Source organism: Aethalodelphis obliquidens, unplaced genomic scaffold, assembly GCF_003676395.1.
Source record: "Aethalodelphis obliquidens isolate GAN/ISIS:26980383/991018 unplaced genomic scaffold, ASM367639v1 scaffold38, whole genome shotgun sequence".
NCBI classification, from domain to species: Eukaryota; Metazoa; Chordata; class Mammalia; order Artiodactyla; family Delphinidae; genus Aethalodelphis; species Aethalodelphis obliquidens.
The window spans coordinates 3,214,450-3,237,683 of NW_020837982.1; the positions used below are offsets into that span (position 1 = coordinate 3,214,450).

A 23,234-nucleotide genomic window follows, 5' to 3' on the forward strand; every position below is an offset into this window, starting at 1 on the left:
TAATTCCCTCATCTGCAAAGTGAGGCGAAAAATAGCACCTACCTCTCAGAGAAAATTTAAGTAAAGCACTTACAGCTTTACTGCCTGACAGGTAATAAGTGTTAAAAATACATTAACTCATAAAAGTCATTCCAGAACACCTCTCCCAGCCCCTCTTTCCCCTCTACCATTTTCCCCGCTGCCTTCTTTCGTTTTCCCTGCAACACCTAAAAAGGTGGCATTTTCAAAACTCCCTGCCTGCAGCAATGCCTCGTCTTTCTTCCTTTTGTTCCTGAGGACAGAGAATAAGTTGGGAGACCACCCTCCCTTGACCACGGAGGAAGCTAAAACATAAAGGACCCTAAATCCTATTAATGATGGTTGGGCCATTTAAAGAAAAATCATACAGTGAAATTGACTTCTGGGGGCAGAGTACAGGTCTATGAATTTTAACACATGTATAGATTCATGTGACTGTTACCACAATAGGATACAAAACAGCCATTTCACCCCCAAAATGGCCCTCATGCTACCCCTTGATAGTCACCTCCTCCCTCCACCTCTAACCTCTGGTAACCACTGATCTGTCCTCCATTGCTGTAGTTTTGTCTTTTTGAGACTGTCATATAAATGGAATCATAACCTATGTACCTTGGTTACATGTAATCTATGCTTCTCTCACTTAGCATAACGCCTTTGAGATTTACCCAAGTTGGTTCATGCATCAACAGTTAGTTCCTTTTGATTGCTGAGTAGTATTCCATGTTTGGGCCCTTTGAAGAGAATACTCAAGACATCCTTGGTGCTATTTCTTTGTGAAGGTTGCCTTAGTGAAATTCAAAGCAATTGGTTCCAAGTAATAAAGGATGTATTTTTAAATAATTTCTTCAGCCATGTGCTCCATTCTTAGCTAATTTTTACCCTGTGGGAGGGTGATCCCCAAAAACATATAATCTAAATGTATGTGCTTCCCCAGTTGGGAGATGAATCATTGAGGGAGAAGTACAGTAGCTATCACTGGCGCCCAGCCTCCTCACGTGCTTCTCCTGCCTCCAGCCAGGTTCCAGGCTGCCCACGTGGTCTCACAGGCAGCCATACTGTGGCTATTCTGTGACAGCCTCCAAAGCCATCTCTATGCCTACATCTGGTGGCCTTGGTTTCAGCTGTCTGATGCCTTACTACTGCTCCCCATGAAGAGAGCCACTCATGTCTTTGGGGGTTCTTCACTGCTATGTTCACATCACTATCCTTTTTTTTTTTGGCCACTGCTTGCAGGATCTTAGTTCCCTGACCAGGGATCGAACCGGGGTGCTCGGCAGTGAAAGCACAGAGTCCTAACCACTGGACTGCCAGGGAATTCCCCACATCACCCTCCTTGATTTCACTCCTGTGAGCCCATTCATTCCTGTGGCTTGTTTCTCCCGTCATGATTCCATTGCTCTCACTGAGAAGACACTCTCCTGACCAGAGGTTTGGGTTTTTTTCGCTTCACTGAGATATAATTGACATGCAACATTGTGTAAAAGTTTAAGGTGTACAACATGTTGATTTGATGCACTTGTATGTTGCAAAGTGATTACCACCATAGCATTAGCTAATACTTCTATCACCTCATAAAATTACCATTTCTTTTTTTGTGTTGAGAACATTTAAGATATATTCTCTTAGCAACTTTCAAGTTTATAATACAGTATTAGTAGCTATACCATGCTGTACATTAGACCCCACAGAACATATTCATCTTACAATTGGAAGTCTGTCCAACATACCTCCTTTTACCCCACACCCCAGCCCCTGGTAACCACCACTCTACTCTCTGTCTATGAATTCAGTGTTTTAGGTTCCTCAGATAAGTGGTATCATATAGTATTTGTCCTTCTCTGTCTGACTTAACTTCACTTAGCATAATGCCCTCAAGGTCCACCCATGCTGTTGCAAATGGCAGGACTTCCTTCTTTCTCGTGACTGAATAATATTCCATTGTATATTTACATATATCACATCTTCTTTATCCATTCATCCATTGACAGATACTTAGGTCATTTCCATATCTTGGCTATTGTGAATAATGCTGCAGTGAACATGGGAGTACAGGTATGTCTTCTAGATCCTGATTTCAATTCCTTTGGCGATACACCCAGAAGTGGGATTGCTGGATCATATGATAACTCTATTTTTAATTTTTTTAAAGGAAACTTCATGCTGTTCTCCGTAATGGCTACACCAGTTTACATGCCCACCAACAGTGCACAAGGGTTCTCTTTTCTCCATATCCTCACCAACACTTATCTCTTCTGGCCATAGTTAAAATTCTTTTATCAGAATCCTGAACAAAGTGACCTTGCTCTTGCAATGTCATATTGCGACCTAATTATTAAAAGTCTTTCATTTTTACTCTCCCTCAGTCCCTGACTCTAAGATTGATGAGAATGGCTTCTCCTGAGTTGAGCTGGGGGAACGTTTTTAGTGTTGCACCTCAGTGTTGCTTCCTAAGTTGTCCTTCCTTCAGCCAGTGTCTGACTTAAAGCATATTGTTTTTATCTTCCCAAAATTTAAGTTCCCAGCTCACTGAGTGCGTTGGATGGTCTCCAGAGGTGGCCACCATCAACGTCTCTCCTCATTGTATGTGCATGCTACTTGTTCCATCAAGATGTACAGTCTATTTCCTTTTTCCTTGAATCTCGTTCTGACCACCAGAACGAGGCAGAAGTGTCACTCTAGTCCTAGCCTTTAAAAGGATGTGAAAAAGGTGAGGCTCTCATGCTCTCTGAGGAAGGCAGCCACCACAGAGTAAAGAAACGCATGGTCTTCTGAATGAGAGACCACGTAGGGAAAGAGGGAGGCCCCACAGAGGAAGGCCATGGTGCCAGACATGTATTTGAAGCCTTCCTGAACCTTCCAGCTCAGCCCAGCCACCATCTGAATGCAGCAGACTGAGTGACCCAGCTGTCACTACTTGTTACCACCCAGACAAGCCCTTCCTGAATTCCTGAGCAACAGAATAATGAGAAATAATAAGTCATGGCGGTTCTGAGCCACTAAATTTTAAAGTAACTTGTTACCCAGCAATAGATAAGAAAAACATTGAAAGACAATCCCCCAAGTTTTCAAGAGGCAACTTTTGCCCTTTTCCTTGCTTCAGCATCTCAGTCCAGAGCCAAACCTGTGTTTCAACTTGTCTTCATGCCTCCCAGAAGGGCTTGAGGGTCTTCGTGCAAATAGAATCCCTGGTAGCTTCTGTCATGTGCCCTGACCTGCAAACCCCCACCTGTGACTTGAAGACATGATTCCTTCTCTCTCCTCAGATTTCTGTTATGATGGGAGCTTTTAGGGAGAAGTTAAAATGAGTTTGTTCTCCCTAATCAGTGAAATAATGTACAGAAAGAAATCAGCCTGAAAGCCCAAACTGGCTCCAGACAACCTCCAGTGCAGGGAGACCCCATGCAATTAACAAGCATAGGAGCTACATTTATTTAGTGCTACCTGTGTACCAGGCTCCAGCTAAGTATGTTAGGTGCAGCATCTCACTGAATCCTCAGAACTACACTGGGAGACAGCTATTATTTTTATCTCCATTGTACAAATGAGACAAGCGAGGCTTAGTAAGATTAAGTAACTTTCCCTAAGTCACATAGCTATTAGCCCATCTTTTAATAAGATCAGATGTCTTTTTCTGGGTTGTAGTAGCCATATACACATCAGAGAGACACCTCAGTTCAGTGCTTTCAGCCACAGAAAATGCCAAGGAGAAGACCCCAGAGCTTTCCAACACTTTCATTCCCTGACACACATAAAAAGTGACAATATAAGTAGGGCACACTGGGATAATGGGTTAAGGTTGCTTCAGGTAGAGGTGACAAGCCTAGGGCACTCCAGTTGGGAAACTCAAACTTTTTGTAATCCAAAGTCACTTCATTTCCCCAAGTCCTTTGTACCTCTTAGACTTCTAAGAGGGGATGAGGATAAAAAACTTTTTCTAAATATAACTTAAAGTAGATAGGTTATCATCTCAGAGTCTTTGGAAGAGCAGCCTTCAACCTCTAGAAAGGGCCCAACCTGGGAGATGTGTGTTTTCTTTTTTTTTTTTTTTAAATATATTTATTTTTGGCTGCATTGGGTCTTCGTTGCTGCACACGGGCTTTCTCTAGTTGCGGCAAGCAGGGCTACTCTTTGTTGCTGTGCGCGGGCTTCTCACTGTGGTGGCTTCTCTTGTTGCGGAGCATGGGCTCTAGATGCACGGGCTTCAGCAGTTGCAGCACACAGGCTCAGTAGTTGTGGCTTGCGGGCTCTAGAGCACAGGCTCAGTAGCTGTGGCACACAGGTTTAGTTGCTCCGTGGCGTGTGGGATCTGCCCAGACCAGGGATCAAACCCGTGTCCCCTGCACTGGCAGGCAGATTCTCAACCACCGTGCCACCAGGGAAGCCCGAGATGTGTGTTCTTGAGATGTGACCTTGGACAAATGTCTTAGCCTCTCTAGGCTTGTTTCTCTCTGAAGAAAAGTGAGAACCGCCCCAAAGGATTACAAAGTGAGCACAGTGGGTAAAGAAGACATGAGGATTGGCCCTCATTCCCAGTAGAAAAATTCAGCCTTGGACACCACTGGAGAGAGAAGACAATTGTTCCCTTCAAAAGAAACTAATCAAGAAGGAGAGAATTTTCTAGAAATTAATGATAGTATGGGTATCACCTTCCAGATGCTTTGGGATTTATTCAGTTTTCTCCTGGCATTTTGTTTTATTTTTAGGAGTTTTATTGATGTAACTCACATACCACACAATTCACCCATTTAAAGTATACAATTCAGTGGTTTTTAACATATTCACAGAGATGTACAACCTTCACCATAATCTAATTTTAAAATATTTTCATCACTCCATAAGGAAACCCCACTCTTCCCAACACCTACCCCTCCCAGCCCCGAGGCTAATCTACTTTATGTCTCCATAGATTTGCCTATTATGGATATTTCACATAAATGGAATCATACAATGTATCTTTGTATTTTGCGACTGGCTTCTTTCACTTAACATAGCGTTTGCAAGGTTCATCCATGTTGCAGGGTGTATCGGTACTTCATTCCTTTTTATTACTGAATTACATACTATTGTATAAGTACACTGCATCTATTTATCTATTCATCAGTTGATGGATATTTGGGTTATCTGGGTTTTTTTTTTTTGCTATTATGAATAAAGCCATGAACGTTTGTGTACAAGTGTTTTGTGTGGATGTATGTCATTTCCCTCGGGTATATACATAGGAGTAGAATTGCTGAGTCATATGGTAACTCCATGTTTAACATTTTGGGAAACTTCCAAAATGTTTTCCAAAGCAGCTGCCCCACTTTACACTCCCACCGGCAGTGTGTGAGGGTTCCAAGCTCCTCAAGCAGCAGTTTCTGACACAGCCAATTATGCACAGGGACCTAGACCAGAGAGAACATGAAATCAACACTGCAGCTAAGATGAAAAAAAGAATGAGAGTGTTCATTGACCTACACGCCTAGAGGCCAGAGCTTGAGGCTAGACTGACAGGTTGGAGCCTTGGGCAATTCTCCTTATCACTCCAATTCAAGAATTTTAAAGATTTACGGTAATAGTAAGGTGAAAATGTCAGAAAAGACATGTTTTCAAAGTCATTCACCGTTTCTCAGCCAGACTTGTCAGCAGCAAATGTTATGTGTGTGTGTGTGTGTGTAAATGTGGGCTAATGTCTATAAATAGAAAACTTTCAGGAAAAAAAAATATTTTTTTTAGTTTGATTAAAAAACTAGATTCCTATGGATAATCCTGGGTGCCCAAAATGAAATCTCTCCGTACATCTCCAGAAACCACACAGATCAATCAGCAGAGCAATTAAACCACCCAGAACACAACCTTAATGAAACTATAGATGGAATTTTTGATACACAAGAGGTGCTCAATGTTCACTGAATTAATGAATAAACGGCAAAACAGCAGAGGAAATGAAGAAATGAAGTGTGATTATCATGCTAGATCCACATTCTACTAATTCTGACACGCTGGCCTTATGAGCCAAAATCAATAGGAAAATGTAATTGGGATCCAGGTTAAGGCCTTAAATTTAGGTACCCTACCAACACCTGGCATGGTGCCTTGCACACAGTAGGAGCTTCACATACATTTGCTGAATGGGTTGAAGTCATGATCCTTGCCACTGGAACTCACTATCTTGTGGAACAGAGAGACCTTTAATTCCATAAATACCATCCTGTCTGAGAAGTACAGGGGTCTATATGGGTAGCAGTGGGTCCCAAAGGAGGGGCATGCCCTTGAGTGGGCACTTGGATAGCTTCATTCAGGATCAGGTTTCTCCAAACCATCAGAATATCTCTATCTCTACCTCCTGTTAATCAGCTGCTGTCAATACCATGGAGACACAGCATCTCTGAAGAGAATGAATCCCTTTCCACTGACGTCTGGGGAGGCACCCGTTCCCTTTCAGCTTTGAGTAATGAATGCACAAGAGGGGCTTCATTAGAACTCTGAAACTGACTAGGGCTCATAACCTTGAGGTTGGCTGAGCCCAAGAGCCCCTATGCCTGTTAATTTCAGCCACTGGCCCAAAGCAGGCCTCTCTAATCGCCAATCTCATCTACTCCTATTCCCAACCTGATGTGGGTTTTCCTAACCCCACTGCTGACCTCTCTCTTGCCGTGTCCATGATGTTCTCTGGCACCCTTGTACCTTGCAAATAAATTCCTCACTCTCCCAGCACCCCAACCTGTTCATGCCATACATATTTGCCCATGCTTCTCCTCCCATCTGGAATGCTCTACTTGCCTCACTTATTCACCTGAAAAAACATTCTTTTCTCTACGAAGACTGAGCTTAAGCATTACTTCTCCTATGAAGGTGTTCTTTGCTTCCCCTAGCATCGTGTCTTCTAAGATTTTTTTCATGTTAACTGCCGAATGCAAACCAATCAGATGACACTGGTTCTTTAAAAAATGAATACAATCTTAGGCCAAATTAACAAAGGCATGGTATCAAGAAGGGAGGTAAAAATCTACTTTGTATTCTGCTTTATTCAGTGTACCTATAGAAACAGTGATTTTCAAGTATGGTCCATGGACTCCTGGGAATCCCCGAAATCCTTTCAGGGGATTCTCAAAGTCAAAACTACTTTCATAATAATATTAAGACTTTATTTGAGCATCAGTGATAAGAACACACACACACACACACACACACACACACCAGTGCTTGGCCAAGAAATAATCACCACCTCACAGCCTCCCCCATTATTAAAAAGCAATAAACACTCTAACAAAAGAGAGACATCAGGTTGCCTGGTATTATCATTCTCCCATTCAACAAATGCTTACAGCTCACCACCTGGGCAGCAGGCACACAGCTGGCCCAGAAGATTTTTGCACTTACCAGCACATGGTCCCTGCCCTCCAGGGGTTCACTCTCAGGTGGGAGACAATTACATAAAGAGATGATTGTAGAACTGTCTCTTCCGTCCACAGGGTCTCAACCACACTGAACAGCGTGGGAGCTCCTGAGCAAGCGGTGCTATTTGGAGCCTTTGCTTAAACTGCCCCTCTGCCTGGCATGCCCCTCCACTCCCGCCCCACCCCCAAGTTAGCAACGGCCGCCCACCCGTGCCCCCTTCTCTGACAGCGGGTTTCCCACTGCAGCAGATCCCAACTGGAAGAGGGGAGATACCACCACCTTAATTCAAGTTCTGAATTTTTATTTTTACCTAGGATTGGACATTTCAATTAACGAATTAGGACTCTGAAGAATGATCCCTCCCAGGCAGCTTTCTGTTCGCCTATCTCTAATCCTCAGCATCTAGTATGACAGCACACAGTAGGGAACAACATACACCAGAGCTTTCACAAATTGATGTATTTACTTCATTATCTGCTGATCAGCTGAGTGCTCGTGGGGGTATCTCAGTCACTTTAAGTCACATGACTGCAAGGACACAGATGTGCGCTAGCTCATCCTCGGGTTGAGAGTCCTTGGGGGACGCTCGCATCCTGGTGTGGCTTCTCCCTGTATCTTCTGGCTGCTCTGCCCACTCCGGCCAGTTACCCCGACATTCCCTGCTGCTCTCCGTCCCTCCTCTCTCCCTCCCTCTCACCCTTCCTTCCCTCTTTCCCTGCTGCTCTCCCTCCCTCCTCCCTCGCTCCCTCTCACCCTTCCTTCCCTCTTTCCCGGCTGCTCTCCTTTCCCTCCTAAATCTATAGTGTTTGGTACATTCACAGACCTGGCTTAGCAGTTTTGTGACCTTGAAAAGGGGCTCAACCCCTCTGAGCTCCCTTCTCCCTGGCTCCCCAGGCCGGGTTCTGGGTGAAGCACTCGGTGTACATTAGGGCTCATGACTCCTCACCGTGGCCCCCTGTGGTAGGTATGGTCATTACTCCGCTGGACAGGCGGGGAAACAGAAGCTGAAGGAGAGGAGGTAAGTGACCCAAGAGTAACTTGTGTAGAGTTGGGATGTGACCCAGGTCTGCATTCTCCACCGATTACAGGCTCACAATAACCTCATGACTGCTGGCTTGCTCCTCCCCGCTTTCCTGCTAAGATGGAGTAAAGTAGGCAAGGGCCGCTCAAAACAGATCACAGGTTCACACAGCCTGAACGCGCCGGCATCTACTGCAGCTGCTCTGGCGTTCTTTGTTCCGCCATTCTGGCAAGGACCAGGGTTTCTGCCTCTCTGGGTTGGTGTCAGGAAGAGCAGCTGCTGGGCGGACTGCTGGGCACAGTGCAACTGCAGGGGATCAGAAGCCTGGGGTGATAGGCAGGGACGGGACCAGCCCACAAGGAACTAAGACCTGATGTGGAGAGAGCTAGAGAGATGTGTGAGCACCGTGGGAGCAGCAGAGGACGGCTTCCTCAGAGGGATGTTTACTGGCCCCACCGCATACCATGTCCTACGTCAGGCTCTTTGATTTCATCTTATCTAATCCTAATGAAGGAGGAAACTGGACTTGAAGCCAACACCCTTGAAAAGCCGCTGAGCTGAGATTCAAATCCAGATCTGTCTGGTTGTTAAACCCATGCCCTGCCCTCTGTACAGGAAGCTATATGAGGGCACGCCAGCTCTGGGTCTCAAAGAATGATGCCCAGAGTAAATGAATCGCTTTCAGTGCAAAGTGAGAAAACACATTCTCCCCAAATCTCACATCATAACCAGCTGGAAAAGCAAACATAAGGGAGACACAAACATGGCAAGAAGATCCGTCTGAGCAAATGTCTGCTTCTCCTACCCCTGACTTCCTGCTCCCAGCCAACGAGGCTAGTGGATGTTCCAAAACTGCTGCTGCTGCTGCTTAGGGCCAGGCGAAGCGAGGGCTCTCAATATCAGTGTCTCCAAGGCAGCTGCACTCACTACGTCCTGGAGTCTCAGTTTTGTTTCTTATACTGTAAGACAGAGAGATCATTACGAGCGGGTGAGGGAAGCCAGCGGGGGGAGGGAGGACCCGGGAAGTCCTGAGAACTGTGGTCACTAGGCCTCAGCCGCCTCCTGCAAGGGCTTCTTAGAGGCAGTGGAACCCGGTCAGCAGGCATCAGACGGTCATGTCTCTAGCTGGTTCCAGCAGAAAAGGAAGCTGATGGGGTTGGGGAGAGAGGATGAGAAAGACACTGGGAATATTGGAATTGAAAATTGTGGTGTGTCCAGTCTTCCCATCAAGCTGAGTCTCGTTCAGAAGAAACAAAAAATCTCCGGTTATAGAAGACAACATTCAGAAACCAACTAGTCCCATCACTGAGTTTAAAAAACAAATCCTGGACCCCACCTCTGGAGATCTGATTCAGAAGGACAGAGTGGTGGGGTGTGCTCCAGCTCTCAAGGCTGTTCTAATACCAAGTGTAAGGACCAGCAAGCCTGTCTGTATTCCTGACTCCCTTCCTGCCTCTACCAAAACAGATACTCGAATGTTTCCTAAGTAACCCTGCCTCACCCAGCTTTCCTCTCTGAGCCGTCGCAAGGCTGCTGCCAGCTCTGGCACTATTGCTACCAGCAAGACTGTTCTCTTCCTTCTTCCTGTGGCCCCATCTCAGCTTATTCAGCACCGTGAGGCAGAAGTTTGCCTTTAGGGATTAAGGATGCGCACCCCCTTGCAGAAAACGCAACCAGAAGGGCATCTGCCATCACCTTTGGGCTTCTGGGGAGGGGAGGGGAGCGGCTGGTGAGGGGAGGGGGGCCTCCACAGCGCTGATCGGTCTCAACTGTGGGGCAGGGGCGACCCCTGGTGGTCACGGAGATTACAGCCCTCAACCCCAACTCGCAGGTGGAAGTCGGAGCTGAGCACTCACCTTGTTCAGGATCCAGTCAGCATCTTCAATGGCTCTTTTAATAATCTGCTGGATCCTCTCAGGGCTGTCTTCATCCGAATGAACTCGGAAACTCTGGAGGTTTAAGCATAGGGAAAGATGACTAGGCAAAAATCACAGGACTGGCAGCTTCAGAGCAGCAGTTGTGGGCCAGGCACACTGTGGGCACTGTACACTCAGCATCACTCTTACCCCTCCACAGACAGTTACGATGATCACACCCTGAGATGAGGAAACAGGCTCAGAAACTCTACCTTGCCGTTAAGCAATGGCACCAGCATTTGAATCCTGGACTATCTGACTACACAGCCTGTACTCCTACAAGCAGCGCATGCGTGAAAAGGAAGACTGGCCCCAAGCTACCCCAAATCAAGCTGGGCCCAAAGGTTATCGGGTAGCAGAGGCCTAAGGGAAACTTCCATCTCTCTGCTTCGTTTGCTCTTCCCAGGAAGCTGCTTTCACCAGGCTGAGCTCTCTGCATGGCTTCACCACAGAGAAGAGCAGAGTTTCTCCAGACCCATGCTGGAAAGCCATGCAGGGAAGGGAGGGGCAGTGGAGAGGGTGGCTTTGGAAAATCCAGCCAGGCCCAAAGCAGAGCAATGCAGGGCTGCTGTTTGCTTTGACCAGATGTTCGCATTTGAAAAGCAACATGAGATTCAGGTTCACTGGTGTGGCTCTCATGGTCCTTCAAAAGAATTGGTTACTTCCTCTGATATGTCACTCTCAACCCCACACGTCCTCCTACTTATCTTTAGGAGCACCTCAAATGCTCACCTCCAGGAAGTCCTCCCAGACTCCCTCAGACAGCTAACTACTCCTTCTCTATGTTTCCACAACCCTCTGTTACTACCTCTATTTTTTTACTTTCCATACTATATTTATATAAACTTCAGCTTTTAACTTTTTATTTGGAAATAATTTTTAATCTACAGAAAAGCTGCAAGAATATTACGAAAGAATTCCCTACCAGAATCACCAACTGTTACTATTTTGCCACATTTACTTTATCATTCTCTGTATGGGTTTGTATAAAAATTTTTGGAAGCATTTAAAGTTTCAGGTATCATGACCTTAACCCCTGAATACTTTGGGTATGTAAGCAAGGGCATTATCTTACATAACCACAGTAATCAACTTCAGAAAATTGAACACTGATATAATACTGTTATCTAATCTACAGTCCATATTCCAGCTTCATGAATTTCCCCAATAATGTCCTTTACAATCATTGCTTTTTCTGGCCCAGGATCTAATCTGGGATCACTCCTTACACTTAGTTGTCACATCTCTTTAGTCCCCTTTAAACCAGAGCAGTCGTCTGCCTTTGTGTTTCAGGACGTTGACACATTTGCTGAGCACAGGCTGGTTATGTGGTAGACGGTTGCTCAGTTTGGGTTTACCTGATGTTTACTCATGATTAAATTCAGGTTGTGCATTATTGGCAGGTATGCCTGTCAAAATGATGTTATGTCTCACACTCTATTTTAATTATCTGTTTAGCTGCCTTATTCAAGCCCTGGCACAGAGCTGCTGTGCTGGGTGCATCCTGTTTCCGGAACAGAAACCAGAGAGAGGAGCTGGGCTGGCCAGCACTGCTTTCCGGTGGCTCTTACGGAACTTCCACCCCCAACCCCACCACCGGAAAAACCATCCCTGCCCACTGCCCCTGGCCCCCAACCCTGTGACAGGCCCCCTGTTACAAGAAGCCCCCCACCCCAAGCCCAGTGGACCCTACTCCCACCTGCCTGACAGCATGCTTATAATGCTCCTGGATGCCCTTGGTTGGCAGCTGCCGGCAACAGCGCAGCAGGTATCGGTAGAGCTGCAGCGGCCTCTGGACCAGCTCCGCCCCCGGTAGCGGGGCCATCTGCAAGGCCTCTGTCCCTGGAAAACACAGAGCATCACTTCTAGGCATCAAGCCAATACTCAGCCCTGGCCCCCAGCTTCCAGCGCTCTGGGAAGCAGATGTATTTGATACAGTACGGAGCCAGGTCCCCAGGGAACCCAGACCCCGAGCTCAGGCTGGGCATTCGGTCCTGCAGAAGTCTCAGCTCAGAGCAGGCCTGCAAGGACCAAAGGTGAGAGGCACAGCCTCATCCTGTCGTCTTCCTTCTGGAGACCAGCTTCAGGTGGTGGATGAGGAGGTGTCATGCCAGGAGGAATAAGGGAGATGAGCAGGAAGATCCTGCGTCACAGTCACTGAGAAACCAGCTGACTTCAGGCAACAGAGGGAAGAATGCCCAGAGGTCTGAGCCTCGCTACTCGAAGTGTGGTCCTGGACCAGTAGCATCGACATCACCCATGAGCTAATTAGAAACGCAATGTCACCCCAGACCTACTGGACAGAACCTGCAATTTAACAAGATGCTCCAGAGGATCCTGCCTGGACCTCTACTACAGCATCTTGCCTGGTGCCCCTGCCTGAAGCCTGTCACTCCCCCAGTCGCCCCCACAGTGACGCCAGAATGAGTTTTGGAACCAGTTTCTCGGCTCACCCCAGAGTCAGACACAAGGAACTTCTCCCAGACCCTTTCAGCCGGCAAGTAGGTCACCTCTTGTGCCTTTGCACACACAGCCCCCTCAGCGTGGAGCTCCCTTCCCCGTCTCCTCCATGTGAGGAACTTGTGTCCATCCTTCCAGGGCCAGGTCAGTGTCTCTTCCTCTGGGAAGCCCTTGGTGACTGTCCCTCCCTGGGGGGGTGCAGTGCCACGTTCCTGGAACTGTAACAGTGCTTCCCACACTGCTGGGGATTCATCAGCTGCCAGACCTACTGAGCCTGGCCCGGGCCCCAGTGCTTCGTGCCCTGTTTGTTGAACTGGACTGAATGGAATCTGTTATCTCCTCTGCACAGATTTCCCCTCTCTGAGAGAGAGAAGCTCACTGTGTTCCAAATGGAGAAGCTAACAGACCAAGATTAAGTGAGGGGCCTTAGTTTTAAAGTAACATAAAAAGAAGACAATCCCCACCCACTCAAAAAAAAAAGAGAACCCGAATACTAAATCTAAATACTAATCTATCTCAAATTAGGAAAGGACACTTGCTAAGGAGCTAGTTTCAGAGGCTCCTTCATTCCATTTCCAGCATATGATCTTCCTGGCAACAATAAATGTCTGTCTCCACAGTTTAAATTTGCCCATTGCTCCTGGTACTATGGCCTTTCACTCTGACACTGGGGTGGGCAGGTGGCTGCCTGCCCCTCCCCAATCCTCCCACCTGGTAACATCCTGGGATGAGCCACTGGGAATCTACCCCTTCAGGTCTCAGCCCACAAGGTCTGGGTGGGGCTCCACTCCAGGCCTGACCAATCAGAGCCCTTTATCCACATGGTCACAAGGACTGGTTCACAGATGGGCACATGACAAACTGGTCCAATCAGAGCAAATCTCAACACCTCTGCAGGAGTGAGTGGAAAGGCTTCATTCTTTCCCTCTAGACTTGATGCTGAGAGGACTTCACCCTCAGGGAAGCCATCTTGCCTCCTCTTGAAGCCTGAGATTGAAGCCACACAGCAGACGGCAGAGCTGAGACCCTGATTGAAAGCAAGTCTAAAGAAGTCACCTGAGTCCCAAAACCGTGCACCTGAAGGCAGTCCCAGATTCGCCTAGGGTCCCAACAAGCCGCAGGTTTGGGTTTGTTGTTTTGTCACTTGCACCCAAGAATCCTAACTGATGGACAGATCTAGCCCTCCCAAATTCTGCTTCACCAGTGAGCTCTGATGGTTCCAGCTCTAAGAAAGAGTGCAAACAGGGCAGGGCTCTTCAAGGTTCTCTTGCCACGTATATCAACCTGCCAGTCCGACTAGTCACACTTCAGCACAACAAACAGAGGGGAGCCACATATCATGGGGACAGAGACCTTCAAGGGCTACCACAGAGGACATACCACCGAAGACTAATGGGCAGACTCCACTGGCAGGCTTTCCCAAACTATATAAAGTGCTAATCAAATATTGTAAAATGCTAGTCGTGTAACAGATGGTTACCATCTGCAGTCTTTAAAATTAACACTTGGAAAGAACACAACTTTGTTACATTACTTAAAAACCCAAGTAATACTTAGAAACCAACCCGGCAAGTATGGGCGGGAGATTATTTTCAGCTCAATTATAATACTTAGTCATTCTCAGTAATAACTAGAAGAGAATGCCTGTGTGGGTCCACTCAGATGAGTTAAACTAAAAATGTTTTAATTTAATTTAAAGCATGGGTTTGCTACTAAGGCACAATGAACCTCACAGCATCATTGTTAAATCTGTAGTCAAACCCTGTAGCCCTGGGAACCCTTGCTTCGCATATCCTGCTCTTTGGATTTGACCTTAGCCTCCCCACCTGAGCTCCCTGCCTCTGTAAAGACACCTCTGTCTTCCCAGGCAACCAAACCAAAGCCATCACAGAGACAACCTGCCTTCTCCTCAATCCCCACGCCACTGGTCTCTAAGTCCTATCAAATTCTACCTCTGGACGCCCCTCAAATCTGTCCCCTCCTCTCTACTTCCACTGCACATCCTCGGTTCAGACTCTTATCACAACTCAGGCAGACACCTGCAAGAGTTCCCAGCAATCTATTGTCTGACAATCTATTCTCCACTCAACAGCCAGAGTGAATCTTCCCAAAACATAAATCTCAGCATGTCACGTTCCTGCCTAAAACCCCTGATGTCCATCCCATCCCTATCACTCATGACAACTTTTCCCAAAATATGGGACAAAGATGAAAATATTTTAAGCAGTATATGGAACATCCTTTTATTGTCATGCTTTTATATTTATTTTCATGTGTAATGAGAAAAAAAAATTCCATAATCTCATAGGTATTATGGCTTACAACAGTTTAAAAAATGAACGGGCAGAAAGGTGATTTTTAAAAATGTATCAAGCAAGTAAGAATGCAGTTGAAATCTGGATATGCCAAGAATCATGAAAGTGGCATTGAACTCTGGAAAAGCACTGGTCTACAGTATAAAATCCATACTGCTTTCTATGGCCTCCAAGACCCCCTCTTGCTCTGGCCCCTGCCCACTACCCCGCATCACATCACCCAACCCTGGCTGCTGAGTCCAGGCAAACTGAACTCTGATGGCACACGACAGCCTGTGTCATGTTTGCCTGCTATAGTCTCAGCACCGTGACAGAATGCTTGGCATATAACAGATGTATTAAGGTTCTCCAGAGAGGTAGAACCAATCAGATACATATACAGAGAGAGAGAGAGAGAAAGAGATTATAAGAGATTGGCTCACATGACTATTGAGGCTGGAAAGTTCAAAATCCGCAGAGCTGATATATCCCAGTTTGAGTCAGAAGGCCGGAAGCTGCTGCAGAACCAGGAAGGCTGGTCCCAGCACGAAGGCTGCGTCAGGCAGGAGAATTCTCTTTCGGTAGGGAAAGGTCTATTCAGGCTTTCCAGTGCTTGGATGAGGTCCACACACGTGAGGGAGGGCAATTTACTTTATTCAGTCCCCTGATTTAAATGTTAATCTTATCCAAAAAGACCTTCACAGACACACCCAGAATAATGTTGGGCCAAATATCTGGGCACCCCATGACCCAGTCAAGTTGACCCGTAAACTTAACCATCACACATGGCTTTCCATCACCTAGTGAATAAAGTCTTAAGCTCTTTAGGCTGATGCCAATTCCGAAAGCATCCTTATCTGCCCAGATTCATCCCTCCTCACTCTTCTACCTGCCAGGCACATTGACAAAAACCACCTATAGTTCCTTGAATGATAATAAAATCATCATCATCATCGTCATCATTTACAGTTATTATTACAACTGCCTTGCTGAATACTTACCATGTGATAGGCACTATTCTAAAAATGCACAAGAATTAACTAATTTTAATCTTCTCAGTAACTCTACAAGAGGTACCATTATGCTCTCCTTTTACATATAAAGAAATGGAGGCAAAAAGAAGGGAGGAAATTTGTCCAAGGTCACACAGCTGTGAGAGCAGAAGCCAGGCTTTCCATATGGGAAGTCTGGCTCCAGAGCCCGCGATGAGTGCTGCCTGGAACACTAGCCCCTGCCCCAAAAGGACTTTTATTCATCCTGTATTACATTTCTGTGGTTCTTCCTAACAGCTTCCTTCACCCCCAATTTTCTTTTTAAGGGATGACTCCTTCCCATTGAGTGTGGCCTGCTGAGACTGCCGCCAGTGGCTGCATCTCTCCCAGCCACAAGGAGAGCATCAGACCCAAACTAGGCCACTTGAGTATACGCCACCTCTGGAAATAGGGTCCTGAACATGGTTACAAAGAGCCGGCAAATGAGTTCATGTACCCCTGAGAAGTGTGTCCTGATCAGCTTCTTCCTGCTCTGAACTGTCCTTGAAGGTCCTGCTGCCTGGCCTTCCAGAAATGTCTGGATTCCTGCACAGTTCTCTAGGCTTCTCCCTTGATTCTGTGAGCTCCTAACACTCTTCCAATGATTTCTTTTTGGTTAATTCCTCCTATCCCTCTTACCCCCACACAGAACTAGACTCTCTTCTTTATTTGCGCGTCCACAGGCTGTTGTACGTGCAGGAATCACCCTGTGTTTGCCTGTCCATCTCTCCCACCAGCCCACGAGGGCAAGGACTGTGTCAGATCCCCCTCCTCAGTGCCTCAATGCCTAGCACAGTCCTGAGCACACAGTGGACTCCTCCATCAATGCTTGCTGACTGAATAACCTCAAAATCCAACCAATCCCCAAGCTTGAGCGAACAATAGCTCAGCCTTCTCCCTGCCTTCAGGCCCTGGAGGTCCAAATGTGGCCGAGACAGCCTGTGCGTCTATTAAGTGAGGACCGCTGCTCTCTGCAGGGTCCTCCATGCCTCGGTACTCCTGGCCATCACCTCTGGCAGAAACACCCTCCCTTTCCAACCCAAATACTCCAGGCCTCTTCCAGTCTCCTCAGCCTCCCTCCAGCTAACCAGCAGGAACTCCCGCAGGCCACTGACGCCTCCTACCTCACTCGGTCTGGAGAGGCCATCAGACGAGAATATCCTTGGCTCCCCACCACCATGAAATTCAGCCTCGCCTGAGAGCCGACTGATGTGTTAGGCATGGTGCAGTTTTACAACTACCCTCTGACAAAAAGCATTATAATCCCCACTTTGCAGATGTGGAAACTGAGGCTGAAAAGTGGGCTGACATGCCCACGGATACACAACCAGGGAGTGGTGGAGCTGGGATGTGGGCTCTGGCTCCAGCTCCAGTGCTCCAACCTCCCTGAGTTCTTGAAGGAAAGGGGGCCCCTCCTTTTCCAAGGACCCGTTAGGCTCTCAGAGACTCTCTCCAGGATTAATCCAACACCCTTCTAAAAGGCCGACTCTTCAATCCCTCCCTATGCTCAGCCAGAATGAGCCTCTAAAAACAAAAATCTCATCTGTGAGCCCCTTGCTTGATATCCTTTAATGGCACCCACAGAACAAACGCTAGGGTCATTAGTATGTGTGCATGGCGATGGAGGGGTGGGGTGTTGAAGACTTTCCCCAGTCAACCACCAACCTCTATCCCATCTGTAACCAAATCCCCACGCACTCTACGTTCTTCCCCGCTCAGTCTCCTCTGTCACTTTGTCACTCCCACAGTGCCTGGCACACAGTGGCCACTAATCAGAGGGGTGTCAGACTGAATCCTCCCTCTCCCCAACAACTTTCAGGCCACTTTTCTGTCCCTGAGTACTGACTGAGTGGAAGAGTGAAGCGTGTGGGCCCCAAACCATGGCAAGGCTGATGTGAGGATTAAATAAGAGACATAGATGCCTGGCAGCAGCTCACTGAATATGAGGTTCCTCTCCCAGGCCCTTCTCTGCCCCTGGAAGAGCAGCAAAAGGGAAAACAATACGTTATGATGCCCTTTTAATGCTTCTACCCAAAATAGGAATGGCCTGCTAAAGAAAGCCTCTGGTGCAGTCTGAGGTCGGAAGAGGTTTGTGCATTTCATTGATTCAGTTAGCTCTCTATACATCAGAGAGAAAAAGAAATACATCTTTTTTTTTTTACGTTTAAATCAAACTACAGATCACGTGAAACTTTTTTAGCTTTTTCCCAAATCAGAACTGAGTTCTGGTTACTCATCCTGCGGCCACCGAAGTAGCAGGCTCTCAGGAAAAGGTGTTAACTTGAATGAACAGAAACAGGGCAAAGTAGGCCACCTTTCAAAAGCAGGATGCCAAAGAGCTGAAAGTGACCTTCTCCCACTTGGTGTCAAAGAATCTCTTCTCATGGCAGGGAGTCACCCACCTTTTCTCCCTCGAGGCAGGGCGCTGAAAGTCCTTTCGCTTCTGAGCTAAGATCTGCCCTGTAAAATTCTACTCGCCGTTCTGAGCTCTGCCCTTTGGGGCTAAAGTCTCCCTAACCTACCACCAAGTCCAGTCTGTCATTATTCAAAGTCAATCATCCCAGCCCCCCAGTCATATCTTTTCCGAGATGAGCATCCTGAAGGTGCCGTAACCGCCAATGTTTCTCCATCTCACCGCTCTCCTCTTTCTGGACACACACACATCCCTTCATTATCCATATCACTCTTCAACATATTGTCCAGAGGGAAAAACCATGGTTTGCTTGTGTTCTGACTGGCTCCGTGGGCACTGGCGCTCACATGGCAATGCCACCTCCTTTACTTGGGAATCCAAGGAATGCGGCCCAGACTGCATTCTCTGCTCTGGCCCTCACATGGCCCTGGCATTCGGCTCAAAGGAACCTTTTCTCCACGAACTATTCTTAGGTCTGTTTCCCCATCTTGTATTTTATTAGTTCAGTCCAGAGTCACAATCTACCACAATCTCTGGGACACCTGATCCTGTCTGTTATCCAACTCAATTCAGCACAACAAAAGCACAGAAACAATCACATACGAGGTACAAAGCGGGTACAAAGAGAGAGAGAAAGCCCAGCAAGCTGTGTCAGTCACCCATGCAAGGCCATTCTGAGCATCTATCCCATGTGTGACTCTGGACTCAGCCCTAGGACCACAGAGATGAACGGCCTGACATGTTACATGGCTCTCCTACCCCTGGCCTCTGCAGAGCTGACGGCATGTCTTACTACCTACCATTCAGGGAGTGATTAGCATATGTCAGGGAGGTGTTGACAGCTTTGCATGTGTTATCTCAAGTATCCTCACAACAATCTTATGGAGTAGGTATCATTAGCCCCATTTTACAGATGAGGAAACTGAAACTCTTGAGAGGTTAAGTAACTTGCCAGAGGCCACACAGCTAGTACATGGTCAGGTAAGGAATCAAACCTAGGCCAATTTTATTCCAAAGCCCATGCCCTCACCTGCTTCTAACACTACCTATGTCTATATCTGAGCCACTCGCAAATGCTGCCCAGATCAGGGCTAAGGACCCCACTGAGAACTCTCCCCAGGGCTCCTTCAGGACCAGGTCCAAGCATTGATGAAAGCACCTGACTATACTATATCCAGTTCTTGGTTTTCAACCTTCTCCATAAACCCTTGTTCCATGCTTTTCAAAAACCCAAGGACCTCATCTATGGCTTCCCCCTGCATACAGATGAAAAAACAAGTCCCAAGACTAATGTCAATTACACAAAGAAAAGGGGCAACTAGAGAAATACTAAAAAAAAAAAAGCTCTTAGGAAACCCAAGGAGAATGTGACAGAATAAAGGAAAAGAGTGAAAATAAAGTCACAAAAGGGATTTCCTGGGAGCCAAATGGCATCACCATTACAGATGCTGAGAAACAGACCTTCAGTCCCATTTAATCCCACTGTCTTTCCCTAACCTGTGCCCTGACATAGGGCACATAAAAATAAATGGGAAAAAAAAGTCATACATTAAAAAAGAAAGAAAAGAATGGAACTACAGAAAATAACCAGAAATTATGCCTCACTGAGCACTGATAAAGCTAAATTAAGCCTGTATAGGACACTGTTTAAATATGCAATTATTCTTCTGGATGGGTAAAGTCGCAATATAGGAACAGAACGGTTCTGCTCCCCCCAACTCCGGGGCTCCAGCTTGAACGCATGTTCTCCCAAGCTAGAAACGGGGAACAATCCTCGTTCCTCCAGTCTCTCTCCCACATGGTCAAGGCTCTCAAGATCCAGCCCCATGGACACTATCTCGGTTCCCAGCTTTGTAACAATGCCTCCTCATCCAGCCTCTCTCCTTCCAGTCCAGCCCTCACAGTGCCACCCAAGGACACTTCCTACAAAACACACCCTCCTCCAAAACCTCTGTGGAATGTTCTTTATCCAAGGCCCTCTGAAGTCTGGTTCCAACTTCTCTCATTAAATTCACCTTCTCTGGCCTTCGGCTTCCTCCTCTGTAAACTGGACAACAGAATATGTACCTCATGGGGGGTTTGCAAAGATCACTCAGGCTAACATCAGTACACTGCCTAGCCCAGGGGCTGGCACGTGTTAGGTGCCTGGATGTCTTACCCTTTCCTACTCTACCTGGCCACCTGTGTTCCTTGCTGTTTGTCAGCTTCTGGAGGACAGAGACTATGTTAGTCACCCCTCCATAGTCAGCAGCGCCCGGTACATAACAGAAGTTCAATAAATGTGTGCTGACGGATTCCCACTTATCAAAGAGGAACTAAAGCCAGGAAGAAGGGGACTGTCCTGAAGTCACAAAGCCAGCAGGTGGCAGAGGCAGGTCGCAAACTCAGATCCTTTGGCTCTGAATCCTCAGCTCTTTCTACCACACCTGCTGTCTCAAAGGATCCTGATCACATTTGTCAGCCCAAACCACCCTGGGCCTTTACAGTTTGAAGTGAACCTGGTGAGCTATTCCAGCCAAAGCAAACCAGAAACATCATCCAAAAGCAAACATGCTGGTTGCAGAGCAGAGCAACCAGCAACCTCAACTGAATCTGGTGATATGAGTCTGCTTTGTGCCAATGGCCTTGCCCACACAGGCCACAACACACTCTACTCGAGGGCCAAAGACGGGAACTGATGTATTATACAGCTACCAGGTGTCAGATACTGGGCTGGGTACTTCAAACGGCCTACTGAAGCGCCAATCCTGTTACTCCCACTTTACAGAGGAAGAAAACTGAGGCTCAAGGTCACACAGAAGAACCAGCTAAGAGCAACAGCTGGGCTTCTCCCTTCCTAACTCAAGCTCTTTCTACACACACCCAGGGCTTGTCTCCAAGGACCCTTGAGCTGAGAGCGCCTGGTTTACCCTTTTTCTCTCGTGCTCCTCCTCCCTCTGGCCTCCTTGCTTGTCCTCACATACCCAACCACTCTTCCAGGCACCCACGTGGCTCACACGCCCATGTATCCAAGTCTCATTTAAGAGACCTTCTCTGGAGCTTCCCTGGTGGCGCAGTGGTTGAGAGTCCGCCTGCCGATGCAGGTGGACGCGGGTTCGTGCCCCGGTCCGGGAAGATCCCACATGCCGCGGAGCGGCTGGGCCCGTGAGCCATGGCTGCTGAGCCTGCGCGTCCGGAGCCCGTGCTCCGCCACGGGAGAGGCCACAACAGTGAGAGGCCCGCGTACAGCAAAAAGAAAAAAAAGAGAGACCTTCTCTGACCACACTATAGTCCTTTCTTCTTTCCTTCACAGCATTTCTTTTTTCTTCACGGCATTTTTCACCACGATATATATTTACTTATTTGTTTGTATTCATCCCCCACTGGAACGTAAGCTCCACGAGAGCAGGAAGTTTATTTTGTTCATGGTTGTATCCCTAGTACAGTACAGAGTCTGACACACAGAAGGCACGTGTGTGCTGAAATAGTCATTGGGCACCAATAAGGTGCTAGCTGCTGGAGTTATGGAAACAATCAAGGCAAGTTCTGACCCCACAGAACTTACACAGTAACAGAGGATAATAAAAACCAAGTATTCAATTATAACTAAATACTACAAAGTGGAATTCAGGTCCCTGAGAGACTGGCTCATGGGGTCCCTCACCCAGTCAAGGGTCAGAGAAGGTTTCTTGAGAAAGGAACATTAAATCTGAGGTCTGAAGGACGAGTAGAGTGTGGCTGGGTGGACGTGGACGCAGAGAGCGCAGCCTCCGTTCTGCGACTAAACTAAAAGACACTGAATTGTGCACTTGAAGTGGGTGAACTGTATGGTGTGTAAAAACAAACAAAAGGAAAGATTAGTCCTAAGGGCTCAGGGGTTTCGGCCACGGAGTGACTTGATCAGTTAGGCAGAAGCGTAAATCAAAAGGTGAAGGTGACTCGAGGTAAGCGCCCTCACGGGGTGCTGCGGGCAGTCGGCCCGTGCAGGGGCCACGACTGCTTTTGAAAATGGGCAAACTGAGGCCGACGGCGGAGACATGTGCCCGTCAGGAACATTCCACCAGCGGGCCCGGCGGCCGCAGACCCCTGGGCTCCCCGTGGCGCCCCCAACCCCCCGGCGTGCTGGGCCTCCTCCGCCCGAGCCGCCCCCGCGAGGCCTGAGGCGCGTCCAGGAACCGCGCTCTGGGGCACACGTCTCTCCGGAGGCAAGACGGTCGGGGAAGGAAACGCAGCGGCACTGAGTTTTCCACTAGCCGCGCCAGGCCGAGGACGCCCGAGACCTCACATCCCCAGCCAGTCCCCGCCACCACGGGTGGCTCAGGCCCCCGTGCCCCCACCCGCGCTCCCACCCTCCGCCGGCGCCTAGCGGCTCACCGGCCTCCACAGGAAAACGTCAGCTTCGGACGCGGCGGACGCGGCTACCACCAGTGCGCTTGCGCCCCCGGATCGCCGAAGCACCGCCCCGGGTCGCCGAAGCACCGCCCCTGCAGGGCGACTTGAGCCGAGCGCCCTCTATCGGCCGCGCGCGGGACTTGGGGTCTGTTAATGAGGAAACCCTACTGGGTGCCCTTTCCCTGATCCGAGTACACCTGGTTGAAAAAGAAAGCTGTCCCACTCACAACCTTCCTTACCTTAAAAACCCACCCTTCCTTTTGGCTTTTGTTACCTCGGATATAAGCCCTGAAGACAGGCTCTCCCCATTTTCCTGAGTATGGATTG

The 23,234-nt window shown here is 47.8% G+C and overlaps 1 protein-coding gene across 1 annotated transcript; it reads right to left on the reverse strand.

Annotated features, from left to right (window-relative positions):
• Positions 1-8,155: 8,155 nt before the first annotated feature.
• LYRM9 (LYR motif containing 9) lies at positions 8,156-22,947 on the reverse strand. The gene is made up of 4 exons (XM_027130380.1): positions 22,890-22,947; positions 12,038-12,180; positions 10,279-10,371; positions 8,156-9,381 (listed from the first exon to the last, which is right to left on the reverse strand). Exons 2-4 carry the CDS (start codon positions 12,161-12,163, stop codon positions 9,364-9,366), a joined length of 237 nt encoding a protein of 78 aa, XP_026986181.1. The 5' UTR covers positions 12,164-12,180; positions 22,890-22,947; the 3' UTR covers positions 8,156-9,363.
• Between the last annotated feature and the right edge of the window lie 287 nt (positions 22,948-23,234).